The following is a 27067-nucleotide window of genomic DNA, read 5'->3' on the forward strand; positions in this document are numbered from 1 at the left end:
TGAAAAAGGTTACAGCAGGTCCTTTCTAATTGGGGGTCTAGAAGAAGACATTGTATGATAGTTTTTTGAAACTTGAGGCAAATAAGAAAGTGAAGGTTGCTGCAATAAGACATTACAAATACAAAAAATTAATACATTCATTCGTTGTTGTTCATTCATTCTCATTGTACATTTTTTTCAAAAAATCTAAGGTAGGGTTTGTAATTTAAAAAAAAAAAAAGTGCAGGGTTTGATCAAAATTTCAAACCCTACCTTTTTAATTTTTTTTTTTACAAACCCTACATAGTAATATACAAAAGATTTTGGAAAAAAATTTAAAACTTTCAAAAGAAATGAATAGAAAATGAAATTTTTGCATACAAGAAACAAAAAAAGCTCAAAAAATCAATCTTACCTCTTACAACAAGCTTGAAATGAGCTGCAAACCCTTGATGCACCAAATCAAAGTATAATGCAGCCCCAATGTGATGAATGGATGAAATCTTGAGCTTCCTCCTTGCTGGTTTTTCTTCAATGAACCCTGGTTTCTCTTCACAACTCACTTTTCTCCTCCTATTTTGCCAAATGAATGAAATGAAGTTCACTTTTAGGGGTATAGGATAATAAAGCAAAAAAAACAACTTAAAAAAACTTTTAAAAATGTGTTTTTTGAATGCCTTTTTTCATGTCTAGCGCCGGCCGAGTTTGCACGATGGGACTCGCAAGTTTGGGTGATTTTGCCCCAAAATCGCCGAGTTGGCGAGTTGGGTGAGTTTGCCCCTGGACTCGGCCGAGTCCGGGTCCGAGTTTACTGAACTCGTGGGGGGTTACTTGGACTCAGACTTGCTGAGTTTGGGCGATTCCAGGCGCTTTCCGTTTCTGATATATATATATATATATATATATATATATATATATATATATATATATATATATATATATATATATATATATATATATATATAATGTCGATGTCTTCCTGATACTTGCTGGATGATATTGGTGCTGATCACTGATTTTGAACACTCCTTTGATGACACCTGAGTTGTTAATAATAGTGTGACCATATAGTTTGATTCTCTGTCCGTAATTATTTGATGAGTTTTGTTGATTGTCTTAGCACTTCCTTGGAGACTATGCATCGATGTAGGACAAAAAGGATTGCTAAATCTTTCATACCATCCACCTAGTACTTCTCAAACTTAATGGATGACTAATACTAAATAACACCAATATTGTTTTTGCCACTCATTGCTAGATTAGTGCCAAAATATGCATCACTACCTTCGATATCATAGTTATCTTTTCATATTCGTGCTTCCCTTCTGGTTGTAATCCTTAACATACTGCAGTCTCTTTCCTTACGACTTGTCTCTTTGATAATGGAAGAAATCTAGAACATTAAGATGTAATATTATAACATAAAAATACACTATAAGGTTCATCACGTTAATAATAAATATTAATAAATATATTAATTAAAAAAATAATATTTAATAATTTCAAATAATCTTTTGTTTGATAATTATCATATGAATTAATAATAATTACTTTATTTAGGTTATATATATAATGATCAAGGAGGGGACATGACAAACAAGGACTGGTTTTTTCCATAAATTGATTTGAGACCAATGTACAGGGCACTTGGTTGTAAAAAAACTGCAAACACCAAGGCTCAAAACTAAAATATCCTTTCTGTATCCTAAACAACAATATCATCATTAAACTGCTCAACATTACCATGGTGGTAAGGATAAAAGTTTGTCAAAGGTGTTCGCAATAGCCTATGAGCAGAGAATCAGAGATCGTACCAAACTTTGTATTGTTATCATTGTAGAGTTGGTCATGATAGGAGCCAATTTTGGGATAGTTGTGAGCCTTCTGGTGGACACAATTATTTTATATTACAATCACTTAATCAGTTCTTATTTGCACATGCCTAAACTCAGTTGTAAGAGATTCTTTATTTTCAAAGGTTGAAAAGAGGAGACTTTTGAAAGAGAAGGAAGAAAATAAATATAGGAAATTTTATGAAAATATTTTATTGCTTTTCATAGGGATTTTACTTTATAAGCCACCTGTTATTAAAATTAATGTAAGATGAGAAACAGCCAGTCTTCTTTGGAATCACGTTTAATGTGATTGATCAAAGAAGATATAAAGAGAAAACAATTAAAAGAGGATATTTAATGGATGAGACATAAAAATTACATGCCTATGCCTTATTTAATTAATATTTTTCGGCATGCGCATGAGGAAAATAATATTTTCCTTGGGATTAAATGAATTAGAGTTCCTTGCTGCAGCACACATGGTTAATGCATAGAACAACCTTTGCTATTTGAGCAGGACATATGGAAAATCTTTTCGACACAGTCAAGTTTAAAGTTACTTCCAACCTAGCATTCAATTGTACTCATGGAAGAGTGTAATGGTTTACAAACATGATGGAGAAGCTGCCTACAAATTGTGAAGAGATGCCATTCTCCGAGATCCTTTTGACTGGTAATTGCTTAGTATTGTCCATTTTGTTTGTATATCCTCTTGTCTATATGTGTTTCAATTTTATTTGTTAACCTTCCATACCCCTCTGTTCCAGCTTTTGCACGTTGGGATGAAAACCAAGTGGCAGATCCCTTGAGGCTTATTTTCCAGATCTCTAAATCTAGTTGCAATTCTAATTATTTCTTTAGTAACTTGTCAAATCTGGAGAGTCAAGTTGTAAACCGTCAGAATTCTAGAACAACCCTGCCTCAAATGAATATGCAATCAGGTTAACTTTGTCAGGAGAGGATCTTGTATTGCATGTGTATTATGCAATGGACCACATCAATCATTATATACATTACAGCAGTTTCCTTGTATTCTGTATATGAGAATGCGTAGGATGTAGATCAAGTACATCACCTCTGCCCATTCAAACAATCAGAAGTATCTTCTCTTGGATTTATTTCTGCTCTGGGTGTATGTGGGAATTCCCACAAGGCATTTACATGTTGTTATACATGCACAAATATGGCATTTAATTTGTTAATTGTCAATTTATATTACTGTTAGCAAATTCTTTCTTTTCATTTTGTTCATTTTTTGGAATTGTGGGCTGATCCCTCTTTAATGGTTATGGTATACATGTTTCATTTCTTTTTCTGACCTCTACTGTTTAATTATCCTTGCTACAACAAAGATTAAAATTTGTATTTAAGTAAGGCAATGGTCGATTATGAATATTGTATTTTGGTTCTTAGATTTCAAGGAATTATTGAAGACCAACTCTTTAATGGCAGATAGATCTAGGGATGCTCGGCTTGGATCAATTTTTTAATTGTCCTGAAGAGGGTCAAATTTTGATCCCAAGGACTACAGCATCGACATGTCTGATTGTTTGTATTAAAGAAAGCACACCCAAAGCCAAATCTTTTTCAGCACATCCCAAAGATGTGTGTTTGGGAGACAATAATTGTGTCTTAAACTGCTACGATTTGCTTCAAGCTCATTATCCATGTTTCTCGTTGTTATGTGCTTCAGTGTATCCCTATTTTCATTGGGATTCAAGTGGTAGTGAGAAATTCCTTACATTTATTGGAATCATGCTTAAGGTTAACTGTGATGACTAAGTCTTTGTTCCTTCATTCTGTATGAAAATATTTACAAGCTAAATCAAATCTTGCTAAGTTATCAAGCTCAAAATGTGCACCTAGACTGCACTTTTATTTTTCTTACTATACCACAAGGATGCACTGAATTTGTTCACAATTAAAATAATGCTATAAAATAATCTACTTATTTTGTGAACTCTAAAGACACTTACAGCGCGTCTCATGTTTGCTTTTTTGCAGGCTAACAGGCACACCATTATTTTGATGCAAACAGGTCAAAACCGTGCAACTCGGACATTCATGGATTTTGATTCAGTCAGTCTAGCTATGGATGGTATGGAAAACCAGTTGGTTTTTTCATGCTATTTCACACTCTCAGGAAAACATTTCATATACAGTAGATTATATTTCTTCAAAAGATGTGAAAAAATCACATATAGTTGTATTTTATAGGAATAGATTAATTACATAGAATGAGGTAAACCCTTATTAATAACAAAATGGGTAGCTTCACACACCAGCTGCCTACGAAAGAACATTGGATAAATACAATGAACTTATCTGCCCATGACTTCTAGAAAGATGCATGTTTGAGGGTTAGCGCCTCATTATGATGGCATACTGTTTATTCTATTAGAACTATAACACCTTACATGAGATATGAGCTTAAGCTAAAAAGAGTTGTGTACATAGATTTTATCAAACGGCTGCATTTGGGTATACAATAATGCACTTATTTTGCAAAACATGACCAGAAGAGAGCTGAAATAGATACAGGATGCTTTTACCGATAAAGTGAAATATGAAAATCCTAATGGCATAACTGTATATTGTTAACTAGAAGAAGTAAATTAATGTGGACAAAATGTTGTGTTTCTGAAAGAATTAAAGATTCCTTAAGATTTGAAATGTGAAAATATTGAAATTTTTTATCAACCCAAACTTCTTGTCTTTTTCATTTGAGCTTTAATTTTTTCTCTTCTATGTTTCCTAGTATAGTAATGAAAAATTTCCAAATTAAAGAAAAAGGCCATGTTTTCTATTCTTTTGGCCACACAATGTGATTAGCACTGGAAAGAAACTTGGATTGAGCATGGCTGGGAAATCACTCCTCCAGCTGCTTTATGTTCATGATCACCAAGGCTGTCACTCAACTGAAGTGCTTCCTCATCAATGTGAGCCCCTTACTCACATCCTCGTTTTTCTTGATGACCAGAGCATTCATCCCTACAGCAGTAGGAAAGAGCTTTGCTCAATTTGGCACCAATTGCTGTGGGCAATAATATAGAAAACCACTGATTTTTGTAAGTTGATCAACTTTGAGCTATTCTCTCTAACATTAGAAAGAATTCAATATGTTTTTTTTTCAATTCTCATTTTCCCTTTTTTTTTTCAAAATGTTTTGAACCCCCAAAATTGCAAAAGATAAATGACAGCATAAACTAAAATGGACATACAGAAGGCAGTGGAGATTACAGGTGATAACTGTAATTTTATACCCTAGGTTCGTTAATCAGATTTATACGTTTGATTATGCCCTAGATTGTAATCAGATTTGTAGTATTTTAATAAGCCAACATTCAGTAAAATCAGAAATGAAAAACAGGAGACAAACACGCATACCCTGGGAAAACCTCCAAGGAGGAAAAACCCAGCATGAAAGACCCACAGGTCAGATTATATATTCTTCTCTAAATCATAAGTACAATACTTAGCTCGAATCTGATCTTCACATATCAGATCTGTCCCTTTGCATGCTTCAAGACTGCATCAAAATACCCTATGTCCTCTTGGACAATTTCGCACAAGTCTAGATAAGTTCGCACCCTTCCTTGAGAATTCGCACCTTAGCAGCAGAGCTAATTTGCTTTTGCTTGAGATTGAATTGATGTGTTTGACTTGTAAAATGCCCTTTATTTATATGCACTTTTAACCTTTATTTCCAAGTCGGCCTCCTTTAGGTTTTGGCGCCAATATTATTATGGCGTGAGTATTTAGGATAGCGTGAGAGATAGGGCTGGGCCTAGACTTGGGGTCACGTTACCCTTTAGGGCCCATACCTAAAAGGGTTCGGATGTTGCCTTAAGGCAATCCGAATCCTATATAGCCCTAGTTACAAACAACACTCCCTCTTAACTAGGGAAGAGGAGAATACATAATCTGAACCTTTAGAGTTCCATCTAGCACACAAGCATAGAATTACATCTTCCACCTAGCACACAAGCATAGGATGGTTCTAGCACACAAGCATAGAAAGTGTAATGCACAAGTGGGTCTTTACATAATTACAATCATCCATCTAGCACACAAGCATAGATTGGACATAATTCATTCATGCACACAAGCAAAGGATGATTCAAAGTGCTGCAGATAGAGTCACTGAGATTGCAACTCCCTCTCAATCAGGGTCCCGTTTTCCACAACACCAAGTCTATCTCTGAAGTATTCGAACTTCACTCTGGATAAAGGTTTGGTAAGGATGTCCGCAATCTATTCATTTGTGCTAATGTACTTTAAATGAATGGCACCTCTTTGCACCATGTCCCGAATGAAATGATAGTGTGTTTCCACATGTTTGACCAATCATGGAATACAGGATTTATTGACATCTTTATACAGCTTTGATTATCACAATGAATGGTGGTAGGATCACTAGCTTGACCAAATAATCCAACAAGGAGCTTACGAAGCCATAGTGCTTCTCTGGATGCAACAAATGCGACAATGTACTCAGCTTTTGCAGTGCTTAATGCTACCAAAGATTGCTTTCTACATGCCCAAGAGATCATTGCAGAGCCCAAGTTGAAGCAGACACGTGAAGTACTTTTCCTGTCCTTGACACTTCGTGCCCAATCTGAATCTGAGTAGCCTTCCAAGAGGATTGGGGTATTAAGTGAATACTTCAGCCCATAACCAATCGTGCCACGCAGGTATCTTAGAATGTGCTTGGCAGCAACCAGGTGAACAAGTTTAGGTAAGCTCATGACTTGACTGAGAGCATTCACAGCATAGCAGATATCTGGCCTAGTATTGACTAGGTACATCAGGGAGCCAATCAACTGCCTGTACTCAGAGGGATCTGCAAAATTAGAGTTAGTTGTAGAAATAGTTAACTTCTTTAAGTTAGATTCCATAGGGGTATGCATAGGTTTACAATCTATCATTCTAAATCTTTGCCATACTTCTAACCCTAGGAAGTAATGCATTAGACCTAAGTCCTTCATTTCAAATTCTGAGGCTAATTCCTTTTTACATCTTATGATTAATTTGCTTTCACCAGTGAGAAATAAATCATCCACATACAAAACTAAAATAAGCATCTTATCATTATAAACTTTCAAGTAAATGTTAGCATCAGCATCATTCTTGGAAAATCCTAAACTTAGTAAGTACTTATCAATTCTTTCATACTAGGCACAAGGAGCTTGTTTGAGCCCATATAAGGCTTTCTTCAACCTGCAAACATGAGAATCTCTTTTATGGATTACATAACCTTCTGGTTGCTCAATATAGACTTCGTCCTCAATGACACCATTGAGGAAGGCTGTTTTAACGTCCATTTGATGCAGCTCCCAACCTTTCGCTGCAGCAATAGCTATTATAGACCTAATAGAAGTATATCTAGCAACAGGGGCAAAGGTTTCTTCATAATCTATTCCTTTTGAGAAAAGCCACGTGCTACAAACCTAGCTTTATATTTTTCAATACTACCATCAGCATCATGTTTAATTTTAAACAACCATTTAGAGGAAACAACAGACTTACCTTTGGGTCTGGGTACAATGTCCCAGACATCATTCTTGATGATAGACCCATACTCTTCATCCATGGCTAATTTCCAAGCATGATGGGACATAGCTTCTTCGATATTGTGAGGTTCAGACTCAATGATATTGCACATCATAGAAATGTAGTTGGCATGATTTTGGAATCTCTTGCTATCTCTAAAGGTTCCTCTGGGAGCAGCAAACCCTTCAGCATCTTGAATCGTGTTTCTAACCCAAAGTGGTCTCTTCTTGCAGACCACAATATCCTGAGGTATATCGGTAGAGTGCATAGGTTCTGATGGGTCATTCTGAACTTCCTAATCTGGAAGGTCAGTAGACTCCTCCTGTATCTCAGGGTTAGCATCAACTATTGAATCTTGATTTTCAATCACCATATCATTATTGTTGGTTAATGAACCTTTAGATCCTTTGAAAGCAATATCTTCTTCAAAAGTTACATCTCTACTTACCTCAACATACCTTTGACCTGGAATGTAGATCTTGAAGGCTTTGGAAGATTCGCTGTATCCTACTAAGATGCCTTTCTTTTCAGATGGATCCAACTTGGTTCGTTTTTCTTTAGGCACATGAACATACACAGGGCTTCTGAATATCCTTAGGTGACTGATGTCAGGTTTGATTCCTAAAAAGGCTTCTTCAGGCGTCACATCCTTTAGGGCGCGATGAGGACATCTATTTTGAATATAAACTGCGGTTTTGGATGCTTCCGCCCATAGAAAAGGTTGCAAGTCTTGATCATGTATCATGGCTCTTGCAGCTTCAACAATGGTCCTGTTCTTTCTTTCAACAACTCCATTTTGCTGAGGATTGTAGGGGACACTGAACTCCCTCTTAATTCTTGCGTTAACACAAAAGTCATAGAAACTACCTGAGGTGTATTCACCTCCATTGTCAGACCTCAAACATTTAATTCGATTTCCTATAGTATTTTCAACTAAGGCTTTGAATTCTTTAAATCTGTTTAGGACTTCTTCAGACTCTTTAGATTTAAGAAAATAGATCCATGTTTTCCTAGAGAAATCATCTATGAAGATAACATAATATAGGAAACCGTTAGGAGATGCTACAGACATGGGACCACATAAATCTGAATGAATAAGCTTTAACCTTTCTTTAGCCCTACTATCGCTTTTATGAAAAGGATTCTTTACATTCTTACCCATTGCACAACCTTTACAAGCATCATCATGAGATAAACTGAGTTTTGGCATACCTTTAACCATTTTACCGAGAGTGGGAAGAGCTTGAAAGTGAAGGTGACCCAATCTTCTATGCCATAGCTTGCATGATTCAGGGGTCTCATGAATGAGAGCTTGAATTGGATTAGCTGCAAGCTTATATAAACTATCACATCTATTTCCAATAATATGAGCAAATTTGAAATTAGATTTCTTAGGCCAAGCGAGTACTTTACCTTCAGAAAATGCTATTTGCAAACCCTTATCTTCTAAGGTAGGAATGGAAATAAGATTTCTTTTAATACTAGGTACAAAGAGAATATCACAGAGTTGCAAGGAAATACCAGAATCTTCGTTTTAAAGAGGTAGTGCCAGAACCTTTTACCGAGTATCGAGCATCACCGCCGATTACTACATGAAGATTGGTGTCTTTTTCAATCAGATCTGAGAGATGCTCACGAAATCCTGAGATGTGTCTGGAGGCACCACTGTCAAGTATAAACGTATTGCTGTCCGTAGGAACATTGCTGGATAGAGCAGAGATAAGAAGGTAATCTTCACTTTGTTCGGCAACTTCATTTAAATTGGCTTCCCTTTCCTTTGGGTCATTCTGACAATCTCTGGCATAGTGACCATACTTATCACATCTGAAGTAACGAATGTGAGAGGAATCTCTTGACTTTTTCCTTGGATCATAGGAGGAGGATCTAAAATCTTTGCTTCTCTTCTCTTTCTTCCAATGACCACCTTTCCTAGATTTAGTTAGGAGAACATGATTATCTTTGAGAGAGTTCTTGAGTTTTCCTCTTACCTCAATTCGAGATTCCTCTTCGATGCAATTAGATTGAAGACGCTCAAAGTTGGGACGATCGGCTCTTCCACCAATGCTATGAATGAATGGTTCCCATTCATCAGGTAGACCATTTAATGCAATCATAACAAGATCTTTATCTGAGATTTGGCAATCAAGAGTGCTTAGCTTGTCCTTTAGTTCATTGATCTTCATGAAGTAGGCTATGATTGAGTCTTCTTCTTTCATTTTCATGTGAAGAAGCTGCTGTCTTAGAGCAAGGGCCCTGCTGAGATTGTTGACTTCATACATCCCTTCCAAGTGTTTGATCATTTCTCTGGCAGATACAAACTTTGATATGACAGTGACAAGATGATTCTTGACAGACTCAATTATGATCCTTCTAGCCTTGAGGGAATCTTTTTTGACAACAGTTTCAGCTCTTCAGCATCTTCTGGAGGAGACAGCCTTTCTTCTTCTACAAATTTCAGTAGATCATTCTCTTCAAGGATCAATAGAATACGAACTTTCCAAGCAGCAAAATCAATGGCTCCCTCAAGTCTATCTTCAGCCTTCAAACCTGACATTTTTTAATCTGAAAACAAACAGCAGCTATATGCAACAATTGATTTGCTAAAATCAGAAGTTATTGACACCTTAGCTCTGATACCATGTAATTTTATACCCTAGGTTCGTTAATCAGATTTATATGTTTGATTATGCCCTAGATTGTAATCAGATTTGTAGTATTTTAATAAGCCAACATTCAGTAAAATCAGAAATGAAAAATAGGAGACAAACACACATACCCTGGGAAAACCTCCAAGGAGGAAAAACCCAGCATGAAAGACCCACAGGTCAGATTATATATTCTTCTCTGAATCATAAGTACAATACTTAGCTTGAATCTGATCTTCACATATCAGATCTGTCCCTTTGCATGCTTCAAGACTGCATCAAAATACCCTATGTCCTCTTGGACAATTTCGCACAAGTCTAGATAAGTTCGCACCCTTCCTTGAGAATTCGCACCTTAGCAGCAGAGCTAATTCGCCTTTGCTTGAGATTGAATTGATGTGTTTGACTTGTAAAATGTCCTTTATTTATATGCACTTTTAACCTTTATTTCCAAGTCGGCCTCCTTTAGGTTTTGGCGTGAGTATTTAGGATAGCGTGAGAGATAGGGCTGGGTGTAGACTTGGGGTCATGTTACCCTTTAGGGCCCAGACCTAAAAGGGTTCGGATGTTGCCTTAAGGCAATCCGAACCCTATATAGCCCTAGTTACAAACAACAATAACAACCTAAAATTGATTGTGTACACACTTCATCAATGTAGAAAAAATACATTTACAATTGACTGCGGTGAAAAATTATTTTGAACTGAACATGCATAGATGATAGAATCCTCAGTCCAACTTGTTTTCTGTTGGTAAACTGTAAATGTGCATGGAATTTCATATAGTCTGACATGCAGTTCATAAACTCTAGTGAACTGGAATAGTTTTGAGTTAGTCTTAACTTACATGCAGTAAGTGGGACTCCAATGGACCAAGTGTGCATGTGAAATGCATACAAGAAAGTATCACTATGAGAGCAATTTTCATCATTTCCTCCCAGCTTAGAGGAGATCATTATGAATGATGTACCTGCCAAAGTGAACTGAGAGGAAATAGAAGTTGGCAGATTATGGAGTGCAAGTAGACCACAAACGATGGTTAGCCCCAAGATGTATAGAATTCAAAGGTCAAATGAGAGAACTTGGAAAACTTGGGAATGAAATATGTTGGTGACTGAATTTATTCTTGATGCCAAAAAGAACATCAAATGAAGATTTAAGCTCTATAAATTGATAACTTGCATGGAAGAAGATCTCCATACTGAGGAAATAGTTGAAGAGTTGTGTGAGGGTTGGATTGAAAGCATAAATTTTTGTCATATACAAAGGACTCATTGAATGTGAAGCTGGTGCTGATATGTTCACTAATACCAAAAAAATTGTTGTATTTATGCAACTCCCAATCCTCTCAATCCATTTGCTTCCAAACCCAAATTTACGATTCATTGTTCACTTCATTTAGGCAACTTTTATTAAGTGTATTGAGAAAATTTGGGTTTGGAAACAAATGGATTGAGTGGATTGGGAGTTGCATAAATACAACAAAGTTTTTGGTATTAGTGAACAATCAATGAGATTACAAGGAAGTGAAGGAGGATCATAAGATTACAAAGCTGAAGTTGTGACATGTCCATCATGGAGTTACAGGGAAGCTTGTTCAAGATCAATTCTTGCCTTCACCAGGGAAGGGGAATGGGCAATAAGAGATGCATTTACTTCATCATTAGTTTGTTTGATTGTTGATTCTCCTCAGGAAGAATAGTGGTTGAAGTTGGAGAGGTAGAAACATGGTTGATGTGGTGCAAAGGTGTTGTCCTATGGGCATTAGTTTATAACCATAAGAGGATAATGCATGGTGAAGAGGTGTTAGTCAAAAGATTCACTCACAAAAGTAACCTCTTGTAGATGAGATGTATTCTTAGAAACAATATGTTTGCTGTGGGCTGTGTGGCTAGTTTGGTGCCTTGTGGCTGGGACAGCAAGGATTTTGTTGAGATTGTTGGGAAGGAGAATCATCAATTTCCTTGATGATTATAGGAAATGAGGACAATATGCTTGCAAATGAATCCAAATTGCTATGTGGATCTACATTTTCACTAGAATAGTCATGTCAATTGAATTAAGTTGTATCATTGGGAGAGGAATCATAGTGGAGATGCAATTTGGTTGTGCCAATATTTAGTTGATTGTTGGAACGTGCTTATGATATTTTTGATAAGCTTGAGTTGAAACTTGTTTTGTTTCTGTCAATGGACATGTGGCTTTTGTGTGATAGGCTGAACCAAAAAGGTCCTTAAGTTTTCTTTTTCTTGGTTTTGTTTTCTTTTAATTACCAAAAGCAAAATACTACATGATGTGGATGACCTTTTTTCCAATTTTTTTTTTGCCCTAGTTTATTTTCATTTATTTATAGAACGAGAAGATAGAAATACTGAAAATCTGTAGAGATTTATGTTGAGCAATTGCTCAGCATCACCCAAAAAAGTAGTACTTTTACAAGTTACGTGTTGATGTGCTTTTTATGCACATGCGAACACAAAATAAAATACCTAAAGGTACCTTATCCTCTCTTGAGTAAAGCTTCCGAATGCTGAAGATATCGTAGAAGGATCAATCGAAGAAGCTCCAAGGTTCTGTTTTTTAGGATCTCTATTCGTGGATAAGCTCTTTGTGGTATGATGTGATTTTGTTGGAATCACAAGGGGACTTACACTTGATGACTAAACGTCTGATTTGCTTTGAACATTGCTGGAACACAGGATTTCACTAGCCTAGATTTTTTAAAAAAAAGGAAAAGGATGAGGGCGAGGGAAGGATCTAATTCTGACACTAAGAATGTAGGAGCAATGAATGATTTTTGATGAAATTCTAACTAAGTCTTGTTTTGACATCCCAGGACCATCTCCACAAGGTTAGTGCGATCTTCGGAGGAAAACTTTATGATGTTCAGATCATCGCTACAGGCATAGACACCATCAGGCTGATGCATATCAATGAAGAAGCGACAATTGAAGTTAAGCTTAAGCTGAATGATTCCAGTTGACTATACAAGGCAAGTCTACAATCAACAAACTGCTAGTAGTATGGATATACGAATTTCACCATCAATCAAACACATTTCTTCCACTCGTCTAATAGCATGAAATCAAATATGAGAAGTATAGAGACCATGCAAATTGTTGAATCGACCCATAAATTTCACCATTTCTTCAATGAAGTTTTACAAGTCTTTTACAACAACATCTTGGCAACAATCTTTGCCTTCTCTCTCTATTCTACTTTAATTGCTATTCTATCAACTGACTATTCACTATTTCTAACTATTCTCCCTCTAACTACTGACTAACTATTAGCCTTTACAAATGAGGAGCTAGGGCTTATATAGCACCCACAATACAATTCAATGGCTTAGATCAACTTGAGATCAATGGCCGAGATTTTACAATGAAAACCCTAATTAGGGTTTGTTACCACAAATTTAATTCTGACCAATGAAATAATTGCATTATTTGGACACATGTCTTCTCTGGAATATTCGACCAATGGATAGCTGGGGTAAGTACATTGAAGTTTGTGCCATCTTGATAAGTCAGGTACATTGAACTTGGACACGTTGAGGTGGACCAATCCAACTAGAGGAGTGATGACTGGGATGCCACCTTGTTTTTCTTTCAAATGTTGGACTGGAAGAGGTCGTTGTTGATAAGGCTGGGCTGGGGAAGGTCGTCCTTGTTGATGCTGGGCTGGAGAAGGTCGTCCTTGTCTTGACCTGGTCTTCTTTCATCTGCCAAAACAAACCAAAAGATGATTAAGGACATATGATAAGTTCATTTCAACATAGCATTTTCAACTCAAATCATCAACAAAGAGATATTAACATGAAACTTGCCCAAGATTTCCTCCAGGAACAGATCCTACAAGAATTTTGCCCTGGACCCTTTGGAAGTGTCAGGAGCAAAATTTCAACTTTAGCTCAAAATTCACATTTTTGAAGGTCAAACATCTTTCCAAGGCATTCCAAATAGTTTTTCTCACCCTAGTCTAGGCCTGACTTAGCACAAAATTTGGGGAAAAGGATGGTTTTAGTGTTTTTCGCTCTGGATCCTTTGGAAGGGTCAGGAGCGAATTTCTTTGCTTGTAGCTCATTTTTCATCATTTCAACTTCAATCCACCTCACAAGGCAAGGAAACGCTTTTCTTCTCCCATCCAACCCAAGTTTATCTTGATTTTGCAAGGCAAAATAGGTGATTGAAGGATTTTCGCCTTGGACCCTTTGGAAGGGTCAGGAGCGATTTTCCTCCTCTGGCCTAAAATCATCATTTTTGGAGACAACCACCAACTCAAGGGCAATCACAAGGGCATCTTTTACCTTGGTCTAGGCTTGGCTTGGCACAAATTTTGGAGAGAATGATGGGTTTTAGGATTTTCGCTCTAGACCGTTTGGAAGGGTCAGGAGCGAAAATCTTGTTTTAGGCTCATTCCTTCATCATTTCAACTTGAACTCTCCTTCAAGACTAGGGAGACATTGCCTCACTCTTATCTAGGCCATAAAAATCAAAATGTTAACTTGTCTTGCAAAGAAAGTAGGTGATCCTAGGATTTTCGCTCTGGACCCTTTGGAACGGTTAGGAGCGAAATCCTTGGTTTGGGCCAATTTCCATCATTTTTCAAAACCAACTAACTTCAAAAAGGCAAGAACATGTCTCCTCGCACCCATCCAAGCCATGAAAATCTAATGCTTGACTAGACTTGCAAGGAAAATAGGTGGCTTTAAGATTTTCGCTCTGGACCCTTTGGAAGGGTCAAGAGCGAAATTCTCATTTTGGCTCAAATCCTTCAAACTTGATAATTATTGACCACTCAAGGACATGCCTAAGGACTTCTTTAATCATGATCTACACTAGATTTGGCATGAAACTAAGGGAAAAGATAGGTTTTGCACAATTTCGCCTTGGACCCTTTGGAAGGGTCAGGAGCGAAATTTTCATTAGGCTTTCAATTTTGTATTCTTAGCAACCAAAATTCATTCTAAGGCAATCCCAATGCCTTCTCACACCCTTGTCTTAGCTTGGCCTTGCCCAAAATTTTGAAAAAACAATGTTTTCAAGGATTTTCGCTCTGGACCCTTTGGAAGGGTTAGGAGCGAAAATCTTGTCTAGGCTCAATTCCTTCATCATTCATGGTCTTCAACAACTTAAAGTCATTCTTAAGGGCATGCTCTTCTTGATTTTGCCTCATCCCACACTTGACCTAGCAAAAAACTTGATAGCAAAAGAGGTTTTGAGAAAATTCGCTCTGGACCCTTTGGAAGGGTCAGGAGCGAAATTTTCATTTTTGACCCAAAATCATCATTTTCTAAACTTGAAACTTCTTTGCAAGGTAGGATTTCGTCCTTCATCACCCTCGGAATAAGATTTCATGTCCAAGAAAGGTCAAAAGGTAGGTTTATAAGGAATTTCGCCCTGGACCCTTTGGAAGGGTCAGGAGCAAAATTTCCTTTCCTGGCTAGAATTCTTCATTTCCACATTCTTCTAATCATCTCCAAGGATTTCAACATGTTCATACTTCATCTCATCATGCCTTGGACATCAAATTTTGGCCAAATAAGGCAAGAAGCGTGTCTTAGAGAGATTTTCGCTCTGGACCCTTTGGAAGGGTCAGGAGCGAAAATCCCTTCTTGGGCTAAATCTTTCATTTCCACTTTCCAAAACAACCTCAAGAGGCAAAAGTAAGTCATTTTCTTTCCATCCATGCCATAACAAATCAAAACTTGATTTCCTTTACTGCAAAATTAAGAGCATTTAGGAATTTCGCTCTAGACCCTTTGGAAGGGTCAGGAGCGAAATTTCCCTTTTTGGTCCAAAATCCTTCATTTTCAATGCTTTTCAAGCTTTCAAAGGCAATAAGAATGTCCAAGCTTCCTTCCAAGGTACCCTGCAAATCACAAATTAGCCAAACTTAAGATGAAATGTGCTTTGGGAAGATTTTTGCTTTGGACCCTTTGGAAGGGTCAGGAGCGAAAATCTCATTCCTGGCTAAATTGCTCAGCTTTCAAGTTTCAAACCACCTCACAAGGCAAAGTTAGGTCATTTTCCAGGTTAGGAACAAGATTTCAAGGTCAAACAAGGTAGCAAATGAAGTTTATGATGAATTTCGCTCTGGATCCTTTGGAAGGGTCAGGAGCGAAATTCCTAATCTTGGCCAAAATCCTAACTTCATTTTCACATTTCTCCATCTCCAGGCAAGAACATATCAATTCATCCTCAAACATTCCAAAACTTAGCCAAAATTGGGAAGGGAATGTGGTCTACAAAGATTTTCGCTCTGGACACTTTGGAAGGTTCAGGAGCGAAAATCAAGTTTTGAGCTTAATTCTTGACCTTTTGAACTCCAAATCTCCTTGAGAAGCAAACAAAGATCCTTCCTCATGCATCTCCACCTTGGTCCTGATTCTTGCTAAAGGAAAAATGAGAGCTTTCAAGAATTTCGCTCTGGACCCTTTGGAAGGGTCAGGAGCGAAATTTGACTTTTTGAACTCTCCGTCAAGATCATTTTATGGAATATAACATTTAAGTATTCACATTTCCATTTCCTTATATCTTTCTTCTTTCTTATACTTTAAGTTATATTCCATATATACTTCTAGGATGTGTGAGAGTGGTTTCGGACCTCCAGGAGTTATATTGCAAAATCTAGTTTTTGGAGGATTCATCAGTTTTCCAGACTTAGTCAAATTTCAGGATCAGGACATTCCAGACTCAGCCAAATTTCAGGATCAGGACATTCCAGACTTCATCACTCACCAACTTGACCTTTCTTGGACCTTCAAGAATGATACTCACCAAGCAAGACACAATTAGCAACAAGAGCGAAACTAGGCCCTAAGGAAGACTCTCAAAGAAACCCTAATTCTAGAGCATGGTGGATTCACCTTGGCTCAAGCAAAGCTTGCAATCCAACGATCCCCTCGACAACACTCATCCTGCAAAGGCTAACAGACAAAACCCTAAAAGACCTAGAAAGCAAACCCTAGAAAGCAAAAAAAAGGCAGGGGTCCCCATTTGCAATGGGGCGATGTGTGAATACATCACAACATTACGAGACTAGAAAAAAGATTCATATGGAAGCATAGTCTGAACATCCTATTAAAGAGAAAGATAAATTTGTAGTGGGTTCTTCCTATTGGTAAAATTGTAAAGTAGACAATTTGGTTTTGATGTCTCCCAAGGTTGTAAAAAAAATTGTATAGAGGTGGAATTTGGTTTTGCAGTGGCAAGCAGAATGATCTACATGCTTAGATCTACCTTCTAGTGTAAATTTACACTAGGCTTGATATCAATTAATATTCATATAACAAATTGCTGTAAATAAATGGCAGCAAAAACTAATGAGGATGTACATAAGATAGCAGAGAATTGAAGTGATAGCTGCATAGAACTGTTCATCTACTCTCTTCACTAGATAGATTTACAATGATGAGTTTAATTCAGCATCCCTGGGGTCTAGACAACTGTTGGGGACAGATGGACAGGGATGGGTGTTCACATTTGCCTTCTAAAATCTTTAAATGAAAATGGGATGTCCCCTAAAAATAGGGATGCCTGAGAGACATCCCCATATTTTTTCTTAAATGTGGGGATTACTTGGCATCTTGGGGATGTAAAGGCTTCTTCCGATGCCTGCACCTTTTTTAACAGAAAAAAAATGTGGAAGGGTTCCCTTGAGCTTGTTGTAACTGAGATCAAGTAGAGAGCAGAGTGAGGATTCTAGGTAGCCTTCCTGATTTAGCAAAGCTAAAGTGGTAGCACTCACCTGCTGGAATTTGTCACATTTTAGTCCAGTCCATTCTCATGGGAACTAGAAAGACATGTTCCTTTGACAAGTTCAAGCTGAACCAAAATGCAGTCACAAACAATATGATTAACAGCAACTCAGGCATGGCTGGTTGGAAGCAAGGAATGCATCATAAATCACATAGCTATTAATAAAAGTTGGGGACCTGTTCCGTGGAAAGCATACTAATGATCTCACCTTATTGGTGGTGGCCAAAGGTTTTATATGATTGCCAGCTAACAGCCTTGTTCTAAATGGAGGTTGAGTGACTGTTAAACTATCAAAGCATGGGATGCTGCCCACAAGAAGAGATGCTTATCTTCTGCTATCAAGAGAAAATGCAATGTACATTGAACCATTCAAACTTGATAGTTTGTTAAAAAGTGTCTTCTATGTGCCTTCGAGACTAGACAAACTGACACCGAGTTAGTTAAATTCACCAATGTTCTAATTGAATCTGTTTCAGACTGACATTGTGTGGGCTTATGTTTATATTTTTGGTAGATATATTTGAATGTTCATGTCTCTAAAATTTCAGCCTCTTTTAGTTTGTCTATGTTACTATTGGACATTTGTAATTTATTTGTATTTTAAAAATTCAAATGGTAATTCTTATATATTATTCTGTAGCCGTCTCCTACTGTATTTAAAATGTGGAAAACAAGTAGCTGTGCTTGTGTGCCTCATCCCCTGAAACTCAGAAACACTTTAAGGGATGTAAATTGCCTTTGAATTGAGCATTTATTTTTAACCTCAAATAGTCCATTGTTGAACACACTACAAGACTGAGAGGGGGGGGGTGCGAATAGTCTTGAGCAAATCCTTAAGCTTTTCCAATCACAAACACTTATCAATTATCTTTAACCAACTAAACACCAATGAACAATGAAACAACAAACACCAAACACATGAACACCGAAATTTTACATTGAAAACCACGATGAGAATTAAACTGTCTATATGAATAATTGAATACAATATTTTAGGCACAAGGCCAAGGAAGCTCACTGCTCCTGATTTGGAATTGCAAGCTAAGGCACACAACTTTAGGTTAAGATACAATAGACTTGCAAGTTGAGACACACGATCTTGGGGCAAGATACAAATCTGCCCAAACTGCGAAAAGGATCCACTGTCTTCCAGTGGGTACAGAGGAATGATGATTTGAAATGAACAAGATCTCTTGATCATGAAACTATCCTTAAACCTCCAATTCAAGCGACCAATATCATGGCAAATACAACCCACACATTCACTGCCTCAAAATTCTCTCATGCTGAAAGATATGATAATAAAAGCTCGTCACAAACTGATATTCGCACTTTGCTTCCCACATATGCCTCCACAACACTCTCCTTGAATACGCACATCTATTTATATCACCTTATTCACCAAAACTATCAACTAGGTCAGCCACAAACAAAATAAACATAAATTACACCAAGTCGGCCACCATGAGCAAGTGCACTAAATACGGTCCACTCCAGGAGATAAGGACCCAAATACGTCACAAGATGTCTTTCTAAGTCAATTCCAACGAATTGCACACAACAACACATCCTCCAAAGTCGACATCAAATGAAAAGTGTAGATAAACAAGGGGACATTAATTATAGGGCTCAAAAACATTATCCAATGCAAATTACTTAATGCAGATCTTCTCATGCTGTGTAAGACCCATAACAACACTTTAACTCAACCTCCAATGCATATCTGGACCAAAAGAATATGATCCAAATACGATGAATCAACTGAGTCGGCTAGAAACCAACACAAATGATAACGCCGAACAATAAAGCAACATAACTTTACTTGTGGAGCAAACCAATACTTGAATTCTAAATAGGGACACTGCATGAACGTATCCTCCAAGCTGCAACACATGAAACAACAATGTGGAGCATTCTTCGGACCAGTCCTAACAGACAACCTCACTGTTAGCAAATTGCAACAACTGAGTTTAACACCTGAACTGTTGAGGACCGGAAAACATAATAGTGCAACATCCACAAAACATAGACAATAAATCTAGAACATCAAGCCATCATCTGCAAAAGTGGAGGAATGTAGAGCACTCTCCCATAAAGACTTGAAATACTCTTTCTTGCATGTTTCAGCTTCCACTACTGTAACCTTTTGGAAACACCACATAGTCAATATCACCACCAAGCAGCATAACAACATTTGAATACTCATTTCCAGACCTTTACCTACTAGGCAACAATCCACACATATTAGGTTGGCATCAATGACAACACTGAACACACATTGCTAACTATGTGCAGTTAGTGAACCTTTTGAAGAAGTTGAGGAAATACAACTTCTGAGATCCCAAGAACACCTGCATGCAAATACCTATCACAAGAGAAGAATGGAGGCACATAAAGCAAAAAAGCATAAATGCTCTGAAGAAGAAGATTATCATTCAGAAAGGGAATCAATTGATGAAAAAGTACAATACAATCCTTATAAAAGGATAATAGCAACCCTAAAGGTGTGCAACCCTAAATAAACCCTAAAGGGATAATGTGTATTTAATAATTAGAATAATTATTAAATACCTACAATATTTATTAAATGCCTAAGTTTAGCTTAAGCGTAGAGTTTAATAGACTAATAATTAAATAAATAATTATTAGCTAATACAAGATAACTCTAACACCTTTCATGTGCATGGACACCTCTCTTAGTCTAATTGAGATGCAGTTAGGGAACTCTAGTGACCGGGGAGAAGCATGCATGTGAGATATTGACAATGATATTGATATTTACAAAAATTATTATCATTTTAATTTACAAGAGTGATTCTTTTCACCTCTTGTCTGCTTTTACTTTTTTAACAAAAATGGCTACTACGCATATAAAGATATTTTATTGGTTGATTAGCTTTTCTTAGAAATATTTCATGGTCTTGAGATCTACTTTTATCTTTGACCCAAGCTAAATATTCAAGTCCATTGGACCTCATGGGTGGTTACATAGTCTAACTATAATTTCCTCTACTGAATAATTTAGGCAGAATTACTGAACATGTTAGCTCGTAGTTTGACCTTATTATTAGAGTCTACTAAAGAAATTAGTATAAATTTCTATTTCAACTATCAATATGCTTCAAATTTAACTCTTTAGTCTAGATACATTCTAAAACTTGATGTTTTGGAAATTTAAACTGAAAGCCTAAAATTTTGGAAGAAAAACCTGACTATAAAATTTCTGAAATATTTAATAGTTGAGATGTGAAAAGAACCAAAATTAAAAAGCACCTTTTTATGGAACTAAGCAAGAAAACTCTGATCTGATTACATCCATTAATCATACCTGCTCAAGCTTAGAGGAGAGTCACTCCCAATATTGAAAATAACCATTCTTTGATTAAGCTGGAAATTGCGTAATTTTGTTCCCAATAACGATCCCTATACAATATTTCTTGCCATATTGATAGACAAATAGCCTTTGCTTCTTTAGGAATCAATTTTGAACTAACCAAGTTTTGCTCTATCAAAAAGAGAGTACAAATAAATAATGTTTGCTCGATCACAAAACAGTCTAAAAAATCCCATAACAAATCTATCTATACCCTTTGCATGGCTTTGTTTACTCAAATTTCCTAAAATAAACTTAAATCTCATTCTTAACAATGCAAGTAGCTAAAAAAAATTCTCTCAATCATTTGAATATTATCTCTATTATCCTTTTATTCTGACCACTGTATTACATTAACCTCATCATCATCTCTCATATTTTGTTTTTACTTCTCTTACAAATGTGGCTTCATGCTTATACTAAGATTTTTTGGTGAGTAGCTTACGTCAAAAGAATTCTTGGTCTTGAGATGTACTTGTATCCTTAATCCAAGATAAACATTTAACTCCAATAGGTTCCTCATTGATGGTTCTATTGCCAACTTTAATCTCTTTTATGGAATCATTGAAGCAGAATTGTACTAGAACATACACGTTTAACAACTTCATTCAACTTTCTGTATGCTTCTAGTTTAACCCTGCAACTTAGTAAAAACCATATTCAATAAATCAGTATAAGTTTCTTTTCATGTAGGTGGCATTGACAACCTCTTCTTGGGTTGGTTGAACACATTTGTTCTTTTTCTTGTTTTTGACTTGAAAGGATCTATCATTTTTATGCAAGGTTGGTCTTGCTTTTGTTTTGTTGGGTCTTAAATATTTCCTCTTTTCTCTTTGCGATTTCGATTTTTAGGGAAGAGATATTTGTGTGGCCTAATTCTCTATTCATTTTTCTTTAGAAAATTGTATTTGCATATTTGGTGTCTTTCTAGGCCTTGTTTGTATATTTTGAGTGGATTGTCATATAAATAGTCGAAATTCAAATCAAACTCCATTTAAATCTATGCAGAGACTGGGAGGTGATTTGAAGCTCATAGGGGGATGCAAGGGACAACACACCAAATGAGAATTGATGGCAAATAGAAACAATTTTTAACTTCTTCTGAACAATTATGACAGTTTTACAATTTGATTCAACTTTCAGATCGTTTCTAGTTTAACATCATCTTGTGTAAGCTTCTTTTCAGATAGGTAGCATGGGAAATATCTTCTCTTGTTGGTTCCAATGCATTCGTTCTTTTCTATTTTTGATTTAAAAGGATCTATTATTTTTCATCCAAATTTCGTCTTGCTTTTTGTTTTGTTGGGTCTTAAATTCTTCCAATTTTCTTTTTGGGACTTTAAGTTTTTAGGGGAAGAGGTGTCTACATGGCCATATTCTCTACTCATTTTTCATCTGAAAGTTTATTGGGTTATGTTATTGTCTTTATAGACCTTGTTTATATATTTGAGTAGATTGTCATATAAATGCTCCATATTCAGATCAAACTCCATTCAAATCTATGTACAGGATGGGAGGTGATTGAGAGCTCATGGGGTACTCAAGGAACAACACACAAAATGAGTGGTCATACAAGCAGAAACAATTTCGTTGACTTCTTCTAAAATGGTTATTATTTTACCATGACAAATAGAACAAACATACAAGGAAACCACCAAACAAGATATTAAAATTATAATGACAGATTGTATTAATTCATAAATCAACAAGCTTTATGGGCTTGGGCCTAGCTTGATTGGCGAGAGCTTCCTGTGGAAGATGCAAGGTCACGAAGTCTAGTCTCCCCCCAACCCACATGGTATCAAGGGGCGTGTTCCACTAGCGTCATTGGTCATGTTAAAAAAGTTTACCCGACACATTGCAATTTATAGAGGGGCTACCCAATTCTTGCTGTCTAAAATAAATTGACAAGCTTTGTATCAAATCTAAGGTTACATGTTTTTTTGCAAACAAAATTGGAACAGATTCCAAAACTAGAAGCCTCCTTAATGAATATCTATGCCACATTTTTACAATAGTAGTAGAAGAGGATGAAGCTAAATGGTTGCAAGAAGAGCAACTTTTCATCATTGTCAGTTATCTTCCAAATTTTACCTTTTTGATTTTTATGGTGGTGTGTCATCTTGAGGACTAGGTCATCTAGTTTTAATTATTGGTAGTTGAAAACATGATGAATCAATGATGTATGGTACATGAAGTTTGATGAGGTAATTAGATGGTGCACTAGGATCAAACTCCTAGATCATGTATAAGGAGGGTTTGAACTTCCTTTTTTTCTATGTTCCACATAGTTTGGAACGGTGGGATAAGGGGATACAAGGACAGGTTTTGGGGGATAGCGAAACATGTAACATATAATTATAATATCTAAAAAGTTAATTATAAATAATAGTAAAAGAAATTAAACTTTAATTACGCCAAAGGCATATTATATTCACATATAGATGTGTTGTGACCATTTCACACATCGCCCCATTAGAATGGGGACCCCCTTTTTTTTTGCTTTTGTTTTGCCTGTTCTTCTATCTGCTTTTAGGGTTTTGAGTAAGTGAGTGAGTTGTCTGGACTAGGGTTAAGCCTTAGGATTTTCCTTTTGATATTTTCAAGCTGAAGTCCAGTCAAATTTTGAAAGAATATTAAGCCTCCTCCCGAAGGTTGCAATTTTGAAATAAGATGAGCCTGCCAGGAAGTCAAGTGTGTCTCAGGATGGGTCCAGTTAAGGTTTCGAGGGTAAATTCAAGTTAGGTCTAAGTGTTAGCATTTCAGTGATTAAATTATACGTTTTGTCTCGGCAAACTTTAACTTTAAATTTTGAAGAAAGGTAACTGATTCCTGGACTTGAAGGCGACCTAACCCCGCATGATGAAGTGATCTGGAGACCTAAATTTTTGATATTTTGGCTTATAAGGGCAAAATCGCTCCTGTCCCTCTCTCAGGGACTAGGGCGAAAGTGATTTTTGATGCATTTTTGGTTATTGACTTGTTTTAATTGTTTTGTGCAGGGTCGCCAAGGGATGCAATTAGACGTAAATTGAAGGTTTTGAAGATTTTGAAGACTCAAAAATGGCAAGTTTTTAAGGATTAAGACCAAATCGCTCCTGTCCTTCACTGAAGGACCAGGGCGAAATAGCTTACCTAGATCATTTTTGGCCTTAGTTGATCAAACTGAAGCATCAAGGACGCAATGAAGGATGAAACGAGCATAATGGAGTATCCAGACTTAGTCGTTGGCAATGAAAGGTTGAACTTTTGGCCTAGCAAGACAAGTTCGCTCCTGTCCCTCACCCAGGGACCAAAGCGATTTCCTTCAAACACACCTTCTTGGACATTTTTTGGATTTTGACTTTTGTTCATAGCTTGCAAAATGATGGTATCTTCCCTAGCAAAGGAAATTTGAGATGAAAATTGTGGAGATTTGACCTTGAGAAAAAAAAAAAATCGCTCCTGTCCCTCACTGAAGGACCGGAGCTTGATCTTCAAAATTGCACTGTCCTTGCAAGATCAAGACGATTTTATGATTTGAAGAGACCAAGGAAAGCATGATTTATCCATTGAATATAATTTGGAAGGCTGACAAAGGACGGATAAGCTTGGGTTTGCAAAATTGCTCCTGTCCCTCATTGAAGGACCAGAGCTTGAATTCCAAATTTGCATTGTCCTCACAAGATTTGAATGATTTCGCGATTTGAGGAAGACAAGGAAAGTATGTTTTGCTCGTTGAATATAACTTGAATGGACCACGAAGGAGAAAATCGACCCAAGATACAAGTTCGCTCTTGTCCCTCACCAAGGGACTAGGGCGATTTTCAAATGAAGCTCCTGTCCCTCTCCAAGGGACCAGAGCGATTTTCTCAAGAGACAAGTTTTTGGCAAAGGAAAAGCGAGTTTTAAGTTTGAGATAAAGGAAGGAAGGCTTGATCACCCCGTTGAAGATAATTTTGAAAGTTGGCGAAACACAAGTGAAGCCTATATTGGCCAAGGCGCTCCTGTCCCTCACCCAGGGACCAGGGCGAAAAATGCATTATCAAGTCTTCCCTTCCAAATTTGGACGAGTCTAAGTCAAGACACAAGGTCAAAATGATATTTTGAATGCCTCTAAGAAGAACGAGGTTGCAAAAACCACAAAAACTTGATGTAAATGGCTAAGGCGCTCCTGTCCCTCACCAAGGGACCAGAGCGAAATCTTCAAATTTGCCTGATTGCCTAACATTTTGGAGTGCTACTCCCGTTTGCAAGACTCAAGATGGAATAAGGAACAATGTTTTACGCCTTGAAAGAAATTAGGTGTCAATGTGGTTGGAGGATTGTGCAAAAAACTAAAAATCGCTCCTGTCCTTCAGTCAAGGACCAAGGCGATATTCACTAAAGCGGTCATTTCCTTTTAAAACCATGTCTAGGCAAGAATTGTGCAAAGTGAGGAATGCCTTTCGAAGATGATAAACAAGGAATTGACCCCAAGACTCAACAATTTTTGGCTAAAATGCAAAAATCGCTCCTGTCCTTCACTGGAGGACCAGGGCGAAAATCCTTAGAAGGGCTCGTTTTGTCTTGAGAGGGCGAATTGAACATGCATTGAGCGAACAATAGAGATCATTGATTGCCTCACATCATAAATTGACAATTTGGAAAACGAAGAACAAGGACAAAATGATAAAATCGCTCCTGTCCTTCAGTCAAGGACTAGGGCGAAATTGCTTTAAAACAAGTTCCTTCCAAAGATGAAATAAATTAAACTCCAAATGCCAAGCAAGAATGCTATTTTGGATGTCCAAGATGAGACTTTGAACGTGAGAAGCGAGAAATATAAGGCCAAAATGAAGGGGCGCTCCCATCCCTCTCCCAGGGACCAGAGCGATATTGTTAATTGCCATTATTTTTTCATGATTGGGCGCCAAATATCCTTCAAATTACATTAAATGCCAAAATCGCTAAAAATTTGAAATATTTAATTAAGTTGGCATTTAATAAGAACGCATGGGCATTTAATAATTAATTTAAGCCTTTAAAAAATCGAAGTTTTTAATTACAAAGGCATTTAAATTAATTATTATTAAATTAAATTTAAAAAAGGTGCGCTTGGGGTATTATTTAATGTTTTTTGCAAAGTCGGCCTCTCCTTTTATTTAATTTTTGTCTATTTTTTGGCCTATTTTCCAAGTTGGCCTATGGGCAATTGCCAAGATGAGCGCCTATATAGTGGAGGTGTGTTGAGCATGTTAATCCATCATTCAATCATTTGTTCAAATGCGATTTTGCAGAAGTAATAAAGGAGCGAAATCTCATCCAAGGAGAAGTGCGAATTTTGATCCAAGAAGGAGTGCGAACTAGGTTAGAGGTGGAGCGAGTTTTCCTCAAGGCGTTGAAGACCCCAAAGGGTGGTGAAGTTGATGAAGGAGGCGCATTTGCTAGAGGACTTCGATCTTCATTTTTGCCTAGCAAATTTCTTAATTTTTGCATCATTTCTTAAAACTAGTTCTCAAAGAGAGGTATGGCGAGATCTCCCTTGTCCAAATTATGAATTTTGAATTCCAAATTGCATAGCTACATTTAGGAAATGATAATTCAAAGATTTATCATGAAGTTTCCTAAATATTTAAATTACAAAATCTATTGCTCATTATGAAATGTTGTGTAGGTGTCACGATGGCTACCCCAAAGACAGGAGCATCCACCAGTCGTCCAGCCCTTATGAAGGAAGATCAGAAGAATGAAGAATTGGAGACCAAGATCGTGTCGAAGTGGAGCAACATTGGAGATACCAACTTGGGAAACTTCAGTGTGAAGAAGTTTCGAGAGGTCCCTTACATTGGAAAGCCATCACCTGTCGCAAGGAGAATAATTGAAAGTGGCATTATCAAGGCGGTCGGCTTCCCTCCAGCAATCCAGTGCCATGAGCTGATGATCGAGTGTGCCCGCCATT

At 37.0% G+C, this 27067-nt stretch overlaps 1 protein-coding gene across 3 annotated transcripts in view; it reads left to right on the forward strand.

The window, feature by feature from the left end:
* Window positions 1–27067, forward strand: part of LOC131075049 (enhancer of rudimentary homolog) — a 61558-nt gene that overhangs the window by 16489 nt on the left and 18002 nt on the right. Inside the window, exons 2-3 of one of the 3 annotated variants that reach the window (XM_058011837.2) lie at window positions 2332–2487; window positions 3819–3912. In XM_058011837.2, the coding sequence (XP_057867820.1) occupies window positions 3843–3912 (70 nt within the window). In that variant the 5' untranslated portion in view covers window positions 2332–2487; window positions 3819–3842. The remainder of the gene's footprint in view (window positions 1–2331; window positions 2488–3818; window positions 3913–27067) is intronic. The other 2 variants (XM_058011838.2, XM_058011836.2) reach the window with 2 other exon arrangements.

Source organism: Cryptomeria japonica, chromosome 5, assembly GCF_030272615.1.
Source record: "Cryptomeria japonica chromosome 5, Sugi_1.0, whole genome shotgun sequence".
NCBI lineage: Eukaryota > Viridiplantae > Streptophyta > Pinopsida > Cupressales > Cupressaceae > Cryptomeria > Cryptomeria japonica.